The sequence below is a fragment of the Rhinichthys klamathensis genome, unplaced genomic scaffold, assembly GCF_029890125.1.
Source record: "Rhinichthys klamathensis goyatoka isolate OS25496 unplaced genomic scaffold, OSU_Roscu_1.1 h1tg000092l_1, whole genome shotgun sequence".
Taxonomy (NCBI): Eukaryota; Metazoa; Chordata; class Actinopteri; order Cypriniformes; family Leuciscidae; genus Rhinichthys; species Rhinichthys klamathensis.
Window position 1 is genome coordinate 3,434,978 of NW_026606631.1, and position 15,392 is coordinate 3,450,369.

The 15,392-nt window shown below is 38.1% G+C and overlaps 1 protein-coding gene across 1 annotated transcript in view; it reads right to left on the reverse strand.

The window, feature by feature from the left end:
- LOC130085980 (uncharacterized) overlaps positions 1-15,392 on the reverse strand; it is a 150,153-nt gene that overhangs the window by 10,567 nt on the left and 124,194 nt on the right. Inside the window, exons 4-5 of the mRNA XM_056252057.1 lie at positions 5,629-6,084; positions 3,683-5,136 (exon numbers count right to left, since the gene is read on the reverse strand). Coding sequence (XP_056108032.1) covers positions 3,683-5,136; positions 5,629-6,084 — 1,910 coding nt within the window. The remainder of the gene's footprint in view (positions 1-3,682; positions 5,137-5,628; positions 6,085-15,392) is intronic.

Below are 15,392 nucleotides of genomic sequence, written 5' to 3' on the forward strand. Positions count from 1 at the left end.
CCATAATAGCCATGTATTGTAAAACAAATCCACTGAAAAATAAATTAAACTTTCATAATTCGTTTTGTTCTAATTTCTGTACATAAGGATATAGAAATGGGATAAACCTGTGATATTTTATTTTGGCGTAAAACAAGTTTACAAACGCGTCTCATTATAAATCTAGTAAAATGCTGTAATCGCCAACTATGCAAATGTGAAAATAATGCGTAACTGCGTTCCCAAATGCACACTAAACTCAGCACATGCACAGATGTAGTTCACTGCATTCATTCACTGTGAACTGAGACGCGGAGCTGATCATGTGCTGATGGCGTGAGTGAAATGCGCACTTCTCTTTACGCAGCGCAGAGTGAGAAGGACACAAAGCCTTATCGCGCTTTCGATTTTAGTTTGTTAGACAGCAATGGTGCAAAACATGACATTAAAGACCTTTTATGTTATTATGAGAAGTTTAAACATATTTTCGTGCCGCCACAGTCTAGTTAATGAATGTGAAGCACTGAAATCTATTTGTGGCGTACACTGGAATATTCACATTTTAGTAACACGTTAAATAAAGAATAACATATTCATGTTTTAAGAATAAATTCATAAGTTGTAGAATTAAGATTAAAGTTGTGAGGAAAGTTTCATTGTTTTGGCAGCAAATTGTGTTTATGACAAGAAATGTTAGGTTTGGTTCTTTCTTTTTTCACTTTCTTTTATTCTCGTAATTATAACTTTATTCTCAATCTTAGTCAAGTCTGAGGATGAAGTGTTGGGGGAAACAACTCTCTCCAATATTTAGAATTTGGACCGCAGTACCAATTTCAACCACTAGCTGTCAATATTATATACTGCACCTTTAATATGTGAATTATTTGTGACTACTTTGACAGATTATTCAGCAGATGTAATTCAATTATGTATGTATTTTTTTTGTCAATTTGACAGTCCTAGTGTTTGGGATTGTATTCTCATTTTTTTATGCCTTAAAAATGGGAGGATTGTATCCCCTTTTTTAGCCATACCAATGATATTTTGTGATTACCTAAAAAATTACTGCACATGTCTTTTGGTATGCAGTGCAGCCTCATTCTTAATGCAGGGAATAGTAATGGATTGTATTTCTCAAGTGTATTCCCACAGACTTCCCTCAACAACTGTACTATGGGCAATTTATTTTATTTCACGTGTGTAGTTTTTGTGTGTTCGTACCCGTGTATGTGCACAGCAATCTCTTCCTCATTCAAGTCATGTCACAGGCTAGACACTCCATTGTCAAAAGATGCTTTCATCTGTTGGCTTCAAATATGGCTGTCATCCAGTCCAATTATAACACAGAGAAATAGGTACCGTTACGCCTAAAGGATTGATTGAAGACAGAATAGAAAGGGAAGAATGAAATGCCGACATTGATTCAAGGACACACACAGCTAAGGTAAATCAAGTGCTCTACAAAACTCCTAATTTGTTTGGGAATTTAGGGCGTACTGCATTTCAGATAGCTGATATGATGATCAATTGAAGGACTTTACTCGGGCTAACTTCCAGGCATGTGAATGCAAGGAATCCACAGGCGTTACAGGTGACAATAAGCACTTGTGTAACTATGTTTGAAAGCAAATAGTGTGTACAGGGTCCGAAATTAACTTTTTGACTCACCTGCCACGGGGACTGGTAGATTAAAAAATCCACCAGCCAAGCATATTTTGTACCGGCCAAAATAATAAACAGCCTTTTTGTGTCACATATACATTAATTTATATATAGGCTATATTTAATTTTTTTTGTCATATTTCTGGTCTATTATTTTCCATTTTTACTTTTATTTACACACCCATTACACAATTTACACACATTAAAATAATATTTTTGTGGTGGTGCCTATGAAAATAGTTCTGTACAAATGAAATGTATTAATTGTATATTTAATAAAATATATGCAATAATAATATATTATAATTATTTAAAAAAAAAAATTTAGTTTTACTCTGCCTATTTTTTTTTTTTACTCCATTCACTCTGACTGATCCGATTAGTAACTGAAGGACTGGAAATATCAGTTGTTTTAACCATTCATTAAAATGAATCGGTTCAAAGGAGTCATTAGTTCGCGAATTGGACGTGTCATTGTCGGATGTTAATCATGCGTTGTGTGATTATCCCGGCAGCTGGACATCCCTCAAGATTTGTGTCAATACAGAAAACTTTTCATCACTGGATAGGTTTTTTTCGTTTATTTAAAGTGTGGTTTATGTCAGCTGAATGTGCGGAACGATTTTCAGAGAAGATAAGGTATTTTAGCACAATTCACACCCAGCAGTAATTCAGGAAAAAACATATCCGAATGCTCCACATGAAACTTTAGTCTCCTGACCTTTTACCATCGTGTCGATTTATTTTGATTAATATGTGACAAGGAGAGAGAGCAAGACAGCGCTTAGGACGGAGACGGTGAAGCCTTGTTTATACTTTCGCTTAGCTCCGAAGAGAAAAAGTGCGCGCGCGCGCGACCGGGGCTCTCTCTCTCTGCTCGTTCCTCAGTTGCGCCCTGTCACACGCACTACTGTCGTCTACATTACTCACCGATCAAATAAGACTATGGCGGGATAAAAATTCGCTTTGGAGCAGGAGCATCGATAAGAGGACTCGTTAACGTTAACTAATTACATTACTATTTTGGTATGAACATTCACCCGCCAGTGGGGCGGATAGCCTTTTGAGATATACTCGCCAAACGGAAAATCTACCCGCATTTGGCGCTTGGCGGGTGTTAATTTCGGACCCTGAGTGTGTAGTATGATTAGTATGTTATTACTGGACCACCTACTGCTTCATTTGCCAGAGTGTATTTTGTAGAGTACTGCATTTCACAATGAAAAGCTCTTAATTTTACCTTTATGACAGCTTACTTATTTAATCTTAAGAGACATTTTTACACAAAATAAATAAATGCAAAACCAAGATGACTTTATTCACTGAATTAAACATTACATTTAGTGATCGGCGGACATGTAACAACATTGTACTATACAGCAGTTTGAAACCTTTATCATTTTAAACTAGCTAGGGGTGGGTCAAGGCCGTAACCAGGGTTTGAAAATTAGTGAGGTCCGGGGTGAGGTGTAAAGCATTGTGCTATAATAACATCCACAAATGCAACTCATACACTCCATATAACCTAAACTTTAAAATAGACAGACATGTAGATGTTTGTGAAATATTTTTTTTATTCAATATAATGTTTTACATTTTACAGTCATGTTACAAACTATTTACAGGCTATTTGCTATAGCTTGTGTGTGTGTGTGTGTGTGTGTGTGTGTACTACTCTTCAATCCTTGGCTCACTGAAATGACAAAATAAAAAAGACAGATTCAGACTTCAGACATATAGTTTATAATCAGTGCAAAAGCAAAAGGGAAATGAATGTTGGATGACTATACTCTACATAACATGCATTACCTTTCCATTGAAGGCTAGCTGAATCCTCCTGTGGCCAGAGGCATCCCATCGTCTAAGGACTCTCTCCTTGTCCAGCTTAATTTTTTGATGAACATGCATCAACGCCAGTCCTGTGAGCCTTTCACTAGACATGGAAGATCTCAGCCATGTTTTGAGCCTTCGCATTGCAGAGAATGATCTTTCACATTCGCATGTTGTCACAGGAAGTGTAAGAAAAATTTTCAGCATGCACTGGATGTTGGGGAAGAAGGCCATCTGTGTGATTTTCAGAGTTTCCAATGCTGATGCAGGCAGCACCCCATCTACAGAGAGAAACTTGTGCCTCCAGCATTCTATTTCCTGCTCTGCTGTGTTTGGGTAAGGTAGGTCCTCATGGTACCACTTTACCAGTCTTTTCTCTCTTTCTTCTGTGAGCTTCTTCAAAGCGTTTGGTACCAGGTAAGCTGCTAGTAATGCAGGCTCATTACTTTCAGAGAATCTCTCATCCAGCTCACTGGTTATGTGATCTATGAAGGGATAGAAGAGATTCACCCGATAGTGGTGTTCCACTGACTCTGTGGATATGTTTGGTCTGTAATTCTGTTTTACAGACACTCTACGCTTTGCTGGGACCACATCAACTGAATTGGCCAATGCTGTGGCTTTTTGAAAACATGGACTGAATCCTTGCTCATTTCTTTGGTTGGCTATGACTTGCCGTACATTTCTTGCCTCCTCGTATGCTGTGATGATGTCCAAGTTGGTAGACTGCAGCTGTTTGGTTAGAGGTAGCATATAACCCAGCACTTTGTTGGCTATTACAGCTGTAATGATGGTCTCAAATGTCCCAATACTATGCCGGAGAGTACTGGCCTTTCCAGAGGTGGTAGTTACTTCTGCCTCCATGGTCTCCAACACAGAATGTATAGAAGTGAACTTCTCCACAAAAGCACTCAGTGTGTTTGCTCTGCTACCCCATCTAGTGTCTGACATAAGTGGGATCCCTGCTGTTCTTGGTTGCCCTTCTCTTGTACTCTCTGCCCGCAGGGCATCTTTCCTGGCCCCTGTGGCTGAGAAGAACACGGCAATTTTTTCTATGATGGACATTGTGTTTCTCACTAAAGGAAGATCAGAACAACCATGCACCACAACCAAATTAAGTGCATGGCTCCTACAATGGGTGTACACTGCCCTGGGGTACAGTTCCTTGATTCTCTTTTGTACCCCACTCACTTTGCCACTCATTGTAGAGGCCCCATCATAGCCCTGACCCCTTAGGAAAGTTGTCTGAAGACCCCACTTTGTCAGCTGATTGAGAATGGCTGAGGTTATTGTTGCTGCATCTTGTTTGGGCAAGGGACAGAAACCGAGAAAATCCTCCTTTATCTCTAGGTTTTCTTCCTCCTCATTGACGTAACGGACACATATGGACATCTGTTCAGTCCCACTTATATCCAAGGACTCATCGGCTAATACAGTGAAGTACCTGGCTGCCTGTATCCTTTTGATTAGGGTCCCTCTGATTTCCTCTGCACAACATTCAATAAGCTCATTCTGAATTGCGGGTGAAAGGTATATTGCATTTTTGGGTGCAGTCTGCATGTGTTGCTTTAAGGCCACATCAAATTGTGCTTTCCAGTTAATGAAGTGGTTAAAGTTTCCATTCTCACTGTCCCCTTCCCAGCTCCCGCGGAATGCAATATTTCGCTGGCCAAGACACACAATTATGTCAATAATAGATAGAAGACTGTTACGATTTGCAATGACCTTTTCTTCATACTTCTGGCTGATAATTGAACTAATATCCTTTCTCTTTTTTTGGATAACAGAAAGGAAGTTTTCTGCCTTTTCTGTGGATTTTCTGTGTCCTTCTGTTAAACAGTGTCTTGGGATGATTCCTCTCTTTTCACCCACAGCATTCTTCCAGTCAGTGAAGCCCTTCGTAAGAAAACTAAAGTTTGAGCCCTTTAACTTATTAAAGCTGAGGCAATGAGCACAATATGCTGAATCCTCAAATGGTGAGTAGCGAAGCCATTCGTACTTTTTCTCCCACTGGACATTGTATCTTAGTTGTTTTGCGCCAAATGTACGATAGGGATAGATATGTTGCTCTGGTGGTATCCATCTATTTTGGAGCAAACAGGCTTTATCTCCATCTGTGAGTCTCTCCTCCTTAATTATTTTATTCTTTATTCTCACAGGGTCAAAGGGATGTAGAGTCCCATCTTCAGTGTTCTCGCTGCCCTGTTCATCACTAATGTCATCCTCATCTAAGTTCCTCTGCTCTCTGTCCTCCTTCTCATCTCTATCCTCTTCCTCTCTGTTGCTCTCCTCCATCTTGTTTCGATCTCTATCTTCCTCTCTGTTGTTCTCTTTTGTCTCCTCATCTCTATACTCTTCCTCTCTGCTGCTCTCCTCCATCTTGTTTCGATCTCTATCTTCCTCTCTGTTGTTCTCTTTTGTCTCCTCATCTATATCCTCTTCCTCTCTGTTGCTCTCTTTTAGCTCCCTCTCATCTATATCCTCTTCCTCTCTGTTGCTCTCCTCCATCTCGTTTTGATCTCTATCCTCCTCTCTGTTGCTCTTTTTTGTCTCCTTCTGATCTCTATCCTCTTCCTCTCTTTTGCTCTTCTCTCTGTCCTCATATTCATCATCCTGATATTTCAATTTAGGCTTTTTTTTAAGAAAAACATCTAATGTATTTTGCCGGAACCTTTTTGCCATTCTACACTCTCTCTGTTCTGTCTGTTTTGGAGGATAAACATTGTCAAATTAGACCTTTATTGCATCACAATTTGTAATGTAACAATACTGCTTACTGTAATAGATTTCCATAATAAACATTGCTATAAGGATAAGTAATAATAACTTTGTCTGTGCTCTAACGCAGTGGTTCTCAAGTGGTTACGCGATTGGACCCACATTTCCCCATGGACATTAAGCTGCAACCCTTTTTTGCTTAAAAGAATTTGACATATATATATATATATATATATATATATATATATATACACATACTGTATATAATAATGACACATACTGATGAGTATGTACACTCTAAAAAATGCTGGGTTGTTTCAACCCAAATTTGGGTCAAATATGGACAAACCCAAATGTTGGGTTAAAATGTAATTTACAATTTTAACCCAACTTCAACTTTCACTTTCAACTGTAAAAATCTAAATTTTTTACCCAACATTTGGGTTTGTTCATATTTGACCCAAATTTGGGTTGAAAAACCCAGCATTTTTTAGAGTGTATGAGATATAAGGTATTTGGTAAGGCTAGTAATAGCAGTTCCAAAATAGTTTTGTTAATATGTTTTTTACATTTAGAAATATAGTAGGCCTACAAATACACGGTGACAAAAAAGTGGCATTTTGTAGTTAAACAAACAACTGTTACCATGGTAAATACACAATATTAACATGAGCTGTTGAACCTGACCACTGATCCTGATGAATAGCGCGAACATTGAATGAACACACCTGCATGTCATTCTAAGCGAATGCATGAAGTTAGATCATTTATTGGCACTTTTTGATTTTGTATTTTTAATGATTTACTATTTTACATCAAACTACGAATATGATGTTGCATCTGATCATGCTTGTAGTTTATTTTCTTTTCTTTTCTTTATAATGAAGTGACATACGCGCGCTCCCGCATATGCGCGTGTAATTGAAGAGTGCGCGCAACAAGCACAGTATGTCAGGACAAGAAAGTTCGGGTTTTTTAGGTGAGAGACTTTTTATTTTGTGACAAGTTATAAAAAATAACGTTAGAATAATTACACTAACATAAAACTTGACATTGAAAACATCTCATCTGACCGTAGGTACTAAATGAGGACGTTTTTCTCAGGCCCTGAAAGAACAGTCAACCGCTTTCACGTCTTTCACAAAAAAAGTCTACCGGCAGAAAAACAGAATTGCGTTTGTTGTTTCTTTGACTGCACACTCCGTGACCCACTCAAAACCTTTTTGCGACCCACCAGTTGAGAAACACTGCTTTAATTAATGTTTTTATGATGACTTTGTGAAAGGTTAACTAAACAGCTTCAGCCGTCTTCCTGCTGGCCAGTATTTGGCATATAAAATTCTGTAACATACAGATCATTGCTATTATTTTTGATAGGGTTATACATTATTAACAGATAATCACGATGATCATTGCCTTGTCTTACCGAATCTGGAATCTTCCTGTCAGCAATTACAGTTTGTTTGTAAGCTTTTTTTTTTATTAATGCCGGTAGTGAAATGTTGCCAGATATTGCTACGAAAAAGAAGCAAAAAAAGTAATAATAATAATAATCCGAAATAAGTTCAATGCTTGAGTTTTGGAATTAAGATTAATATATCACGAACACTAAAATGCAACTTTCCACTTTAATAACTTCCTAAAGTGTGACATTAAATCAGAAAAACAAGTCCAGAAGACAATACTGCCACCTTTCCATTAGGTGGATCTGGTAGGATCTGGCACCCGCGCCCTTACTCACAAGCATAGCTCACAACGCGCTCTCAAGCCCCGTTCACAGCGCGCTAGATTCTCGCAGCAAAATGAATTGCAAAAACTCATCTGAGGTGTTTTAAACAGCTAATTAATCACTCAGAGAGCTTAAAAAAAAAAAAAAAAAAAAATTGGAATGTAAAAAAATAACCGAGGTCCGGACCTCGGTGACCTCATAGCTGGCTACGGCCATGGGGTGGGTGATATACTGGTAAAGACGATAGACTAGTAGAAATTTGTCAACTGTTTGAGATTTTGGATTATTTTGCTCTATCGCAGTTATGTTTACGCAAATGCGTTTTTAAGCCTTGCAGTTTTAAAACAAGTGATTATAAAACCTTCAGTCACTTAGCATCTAAAGAGAACTCCTTTCGATACACACGCTGTCTGTACTCAGAGTACTGCTCATAGTACTGAATGAGCGCGAGTACTAAACAGTTCTTTTTGGTGTCTTATTGGGCTTGAACAGTCAAATACAAACACACTTATGTGCCAAAATGCCTGTCTGTGAGTATCCTCATAAACAGTCATTTATGTCTCTTAAGTGGATGTAAACAGTTGAGAAAGAAAACACGTGGAACAGTATATTAGATCTGTGCATTCGTCAGCGTCCTTATAATCCTGCTGTAGTCTGTAATGTTAAACAACAAAAGACAAAGAGAAAATCACAGGCTCTTGACTGAATAACTTTTGTAACTTTAATAAATTAAGACTATGACCAGATTTCAGCAACACACCAGCATGAGTTGAATTTCAATTCAAACACCCCCACACTTTGATTCCTAAATGAAAACGATTCGGCTGTCTATTTAACCTTTGACAAGTACAATCACAGTGAACATTCAAATATGCATTCGTCTTGCTGCTGAGAGAGTAGTTGGTATGAAACAGCTTGTCATTTCAACTACATGTATCATTTATCTTACACTAATTCAAACTCACAGAACTACTGGGAATACAACTTTATAGTTCAGATGAAAACACTGATAAAGTAATTTAACACCTCAAATAATAATTGTATTGATTTCATCGTTACTCCACAAGGTGGCTAGCCTGGCAAGCCAGACCTACATCAAGATGTTAGGTCTGGGAACTCACAATTGGCATTCCTCAATCCGAGGGGTGGGATAAACGGTTGTCTTTCAATATCCCTTGGCACGCAATTGGATAGCGCTACAACCAACCAGAGCAACGAACGGCTGTGGCTGAGTGAGTCCCATGCGTTTTTCCACCAGTGAACCAGCTAGTTGGTATATTAAACTTTTGCCGTATCCGGTCGTCAAAACTCTGAACACATCTTCCTTTTTTAGGAATGACTTAAGTGACGTTCTCTTAACTCCAAGTCATCCAGAGTTGCGGGCAAAGCCGATTCGAAAGACCGCTGTTCGCCAGCAGCATCTTCTTTGTTTTCAAGCAGAGGGAAATCACCTATGGAAATCACGCGGAACCGTCATAACTCTGCCGTCATTATGTTAAGCCCGCCCACCAACTCTACACGATCTGATTGGGCGGACCAGTTTTTGGTTTTTCCAGCTCAAAAGTCTATGGAGAGTTGCTAGACCACACTTTGCTGCAAACTAATTTTTGCTGCCGCTTGGGTGCGCCTAGATTTCTAGGCTACAAGGTGGCGACAAGTGACTGTTAAAAAATGTATTTGTCATTGAATCATTCATTAAAGAGATTTGTTTGAAAAAACACTGATTCATCCAGTAGTGAAAAAAGTGAAGTCTTTATGAGTCACTGAATCATTCATTCAAACTGGCTTTTTAAAATAGTAGACTGCAGCAATTAACATTTTGTCAGAACCTCGAATAAATTACCTTATTTTGTTTAGTTGTCTATTCAAAATCGTGATCTCTATTAAAAACAAAAAAACATAAACGTGATTATCAATTTATCCAGAATCATGCAGCTCTACTAGTATGAGGTAAAAAATAAGCTAGTATTCCTTTAAAAATTAACTAGCATTAATCAACCCATTATGCTTATGCTGGGTTAAATAAACAACCCAGCATGCTAGGTCAAAATAACCCACGTTAGGTTTGTCCATATGACCCAGCAGTTATTTTATTTTCAGCCCGAAGGTTTTTAGAGTGTTGGCTAGTACTTTTTTTTTCTTTTTCTTTTTGTGATATTGAAATTGAGAATTATGAAATGGTATAAAAAAATGTTGATATCATAAAAACATTTAAAGCAAAACAAACTATTGTGATATATATATATATATTGTTATCAATGCAAACAGACGGGAAATAAAATTACTCGTATTGTGATAAGATTTGGGTCATATCACCCACCATGATTCTAGCCTGGCTCCGCCCTCCTACATACTTCTGCTCAATTTTCATTTTCCTTCAGTACTACGTCTGGGATTGTGGTGTATTCTTTGGTTTCCTCCGGTCAATTTTTTACCGGTCCAATCAGCGAACAGAGGGAGTGGCTGAGAACGATGATGTGCGCTAGCTTGAGTGGTTTGAGTCGTCATACGTTACGACTTACGACCAAACTTCAGCGATTGGTTATGGCAGATCCAATAGTTTTAAACTTCAACAGAGTACCCGCCTACAAGGAAGTTAACGCTTGTCAATGCAGCGAGGCCAGACTCTCTGTACAAATGAAATGTACGAGAGTCTGGTGGGACCAGGCTACCATGATGCTAGCACTAGCTATGTTTGAAACCGAATACTGTAATTCTGCCCAGATATTTCTGTGGTAAAATTAAATAGTATGCATATTGTGCACGTAATGGGAAATTGTTGGATGACATTCTGCATTTCACGGAATACCGTATCCCGCAATGTCCTATTTGATGTGATGTGAAATTTTGTTGATTGGAATGTTAATAGATTTTTTCACCAAAGAGGAGATCAAACTGGACACCACTTGCTGAATTAAGCAATGTACAAAATCATCTTGCAATATTGTACAATACTTTTAATACTTACTTTACTTTTTTTGATACATTTAATGATGCATAATGTGTTGTTTCAAATACTATTGATTGTACATACTATGTCTACAGTATGTGCTGTGCAGTATTCAGCACGTAAATATACCCAGCTTTAGAGAGTGCCTTATGCTTAACTCTAAATGATTTGTAACAACATCTTTAGTTCAATGACACCAGAAGATACACTATACTCATCACTTGTGGCCATTTATAATCGTCACAGACATGTCACTCGCTGGATTTAGCGTGCAATTGGCATGAAACAAACCCATTTGAGATGATTTAGTGGCTTGGCATGAAAGGAGAAATCCATTCATAAAGTCTTCATCAAAACCCCAGTGTTTTTATCCCTGACATCCTTAGACCTTCTAGTTTGTCTTGCAGTGATTGAGTACTTCCACTAGTCTGGATAGCAGAAACTTTGGGGTTTGTAATAGGTTCGCATGTTCTGCTGAGATGTGCATTGATTGCAGAGGTGGGGGACTCGAGTTACAGTACGACTTGACTTGAGTTGCGAATTAAAGGACTTGTGACTTGATTGACTAAATAAAGAAAAATACTTCAGTACCAATGACTCGAGACTCGACTTGGACTTGAACTGCATGACTCGACAATGACTTCATAACTACAGTAATTATTATTATTTAAATCATTGCGACATCAGTTGATAAACAAAATGCCGGCCTCGGAACCACCGACACTGATCAGAGTCTGTGCGACTGCATGACAAACAAAAAAAATGCAGTGCGCCAAATACAGAAGTTGGAAGAGAATCTCCCAAGATCATTTCTTTTGGATATAAACCCTTCGAAATTGACCATATTCATAAAGGAATATTAAAGGGAATGTTCACCCAAAAATGAAAATTAGCCCATGATTTACTCAACCTCAAGTCATCCTAGGTGTTTATGACATTCTTCTTTCAGACGAATACAATCCGAGTTGTATTAAAAAATGTCCTGGCTCTTCCAAGCTTTATAATGGCAGTGAATGGCCGTTTCTGTTTGGAAGTCCATAAAAGTGCATCTATCCATGATAAAAGTGCATCTATCCATGATAAAAGTGCATCTATCCATGATAAAAGTGCATCTATCCATGATAAAAGTGCTCCACACGGCTCTGGCGGGTTAATAAAGGCCTTCTGAAGTGAAGCGATGCGTTTGTGTAAGAAAAATATCCACATTTAAAACTTTATAAAGTAAAATAACTAACTTCCAGCCAAACGTACATGGATTCCACTTAAGTCCAAAGCGCGAGTAATGCGAGGTAGGCTACTGCTGATATTTACGCTACGCCATGACACACTACTACGCTACTTCAACGTCACAAGTTTCGTAAGTTGCGCTTTAGGCGTAAGTAGACTGCGTATGACCGTTTGGCCAGAAGCTAGAATTTTACTTTGTAACATGTTAAATATATATATTTTTTTATTTCTTCTTTGCTTCAGAAGGCCTTTATTAACCCCCCGGAGCTGTGTGGAGCACTTTTATCATGGATAGACGCACTTTTATGGACTTCAAAACAGAAACGGCCATTCACTGCCATTATAAAGCTTGAAAGAGCCAGGACTTTTTTTTTTATATAATATAATATAACTCCGATTGTATTCGTCTGAAAGAAGAACGTCTTAAACACCTAGGATGACTTGAGGGTGAACTATCCCTTTAAATACAGCATCAGACATGACTGTCACAACTTCAAACTGCATTCACCAATTTAAAAAAGGAAAGGTTTATGTCTGTGCAAGAGGGAGAAATGTGCAAAACAGCTTGCTTCTTTAAACAAAATTATATTTTTTAAATGTTTAGCCATTTTGTGGACATCTCCTTATATACAGTATGTTGGCATTACATTGGCCATCGGCCATTCTGCTTTCTAGATATAGTCATTGGTGTTTAAGGTGCAAAATAGTAACAGCCAACAAAGACTACCGTTCCATTTGAATTGGATGTCAGATGTAACATGAGCCCAGGTTTTTACTTATTTTTTTAACTTTTAAGTTGTTTAGCAATGCATTTCCCCGCTCAGATCTTTATAGCACAGCACATTAATAATGAATTGAGTTTTACCCCCAGGCTTTACACTTTTCAGCTGATCTTTTTGTGAGAACAATTTAAGAGCTCATCATTAGACCTCCTTGTTTGACTGAGGTGATCGAGCACCTCCATCTACCACCCACTGGTCTGGGAAGCAGATAATAGGTTTGCAGTTTCCACTGAGAGAGGAAGTTGAAGCTACTCTGTGTGCTTTGTTTCTTTATACTACAGTATTTCATATTGTTTGGTGGATGGCGTTTAAAAGTGTGGATGGCGTTCCCTCTTTTTTTATTTTTTAGATGGCTTTTTTTCAGTCAGATTTTAATCATGCCGATTTTACAGGGTGATTTAATTATGCCCCAAGATGAAAAATAATAGTAACAACCTGTTAATGAACGGCGTTTAATTGTACACACAGTAATTAACACCAGCGAACGCTCCTCGCTGTGAAACGTCTATCCACGGCGACGCATAGTGCACATGCTTATACAAAGGAGGAAAAAGTGTCACTATGGAAACAAGAGAAGGAATTCTGAATGCAAGTCTCCTGAGAAACTGAAGTGGAGATAAAAACACAACCAAAAAAAAAAAAACAGGCCAAGCTTAGTAGTGTCTGCCACACTGGCAGTGTAATTTACAATGTCATCTTCATTTCTGGCTCTGTCTATGACATAAACAACTGGAGAAATCACACCTAACCGGCTGTCATGTTTTTCTCCATTTAATTCCTTTTCAGGGAATACTGATGCATCCATATGTTTATAGCACATGTGTCCATATTTACAGTATACAAATTCAGACAGCCATATATGCGGCTCTCAACGCAACCCGCATTATGGCGTTTTAGCAGAGGCAATCTATTTTAATAACAGCTGCCACAGTCTTACCTTACAATGATAAATGAAAATCTAAATGACTTGGGACAGGAAAATTCCAGTGGGAGGGAGAGGTGATAGAGATAAGTGCGTGTTCGCATGTGCTTGCGCATTGACAAACGTGGCTCTCGAGCGAGATCCTTTCTGTAAGAGTGTCTCCCGGTCGCCGGTCTCTAATAACCTGTGGCAGAAGCGTGGACAAGCACGCTCCCCAGTGCATGTGACCACCTCACACTTTGAGTTCTCAAACCTGTGGCTGCAGGAAATGCTAATGCTACTTGATCCCACAGCACACGCAGTGTTAGGAGACTTTGAATATAAAGCAGATTTTCTGCGCAAACAGCCGAGGCGGGCGAATTCGCTCCTTATTTTCTGTAACCAATGTATTTCGTTTTTATGAGGAAGGGCTCGGGGAAGTGGGGAGGGGGGGAGAGAGAGAAGAGAGAGAGAGAGAGAGACTACGGGAGGGGTAAACGTGCGCTCTTGTAAGGATGATGTCAGTTTCTGCAGCTGAGCCCCAATCTGTACCTCACTGAGCCGAAGACTCACCAACTCATTCCTCATCTCAGATGGAGAGAGAGAGAGAGGGGGGATGAAAGACAGAGGAAAGACACAGATGGAAGGCGAGTGGTGATGGTGGATGGCACAGGTGTGTATCAAAGGTCCCTTTTTTACTTCTCAGTGAGTTGATGCTGTAATGTAAATCAGTGACTAGATGTAATTCATGTTTTTTTTGTGTTGTCTATTCTGAATCATGAATGTCTGCAGGTGGTTGAGGTCCTCAATATTTATTTCAAAATATGAACAGGTTGTTTATTTCATTTTATTGCTAAATATACTCTATGTCTGTAGTTTCAGTGAGTTGTTGAGTGAGTAATGTATTTGTGCATGTGTGAAACTAAAAGTGATGTAATATGGTTTTGGTAAGTTTCTATGGCTGTTTTTGGTATAGTTAATAGTAAAATAGTGACATCTGATACTAATGGTTAAACAGAAAGGCCTGAGTTTATTAGGCAAGAGCTTATTATTATTATTATTATACAACTCTTGCATATATATGTAATGTAAATGCAATGCTATACACGCAAAACTGTTCATAGTCGGTCTCCAGGGATGTCCAGCAATGTCTTAAAGAATTGTGCACTCCAGTTATCTCACTGGAGTATAGAGACGAGATCAACACACACATAATGAATGTAATACATTGGTAACTGAGCTGGGTGTCACATTTCAATATTTTATATACAGCCTGTGACTGGCCCCAGCGTGCTAACAGGATTTAACATTTAAAATAAAAATAAATAAATATAACGCATACATGTTATTATATATATTTAATATCTTTAATAATATTTATACAATACATTTGAAATAAATATGTTATAATCTTCACATATATTCATGTATATTTTTAAGATTTATAATAAACTTGGTTTAAAACTGTGTATCATACGTATTATATATCTAATTGTTTATATATATTATTCATTTTTACATATTTACAATTTTTACATAATATATTTATGTTATATTATATATTTAAGTCTAGAAAAAGTGAAAAGATTGATGTGAATCAAACAGATGGATGTT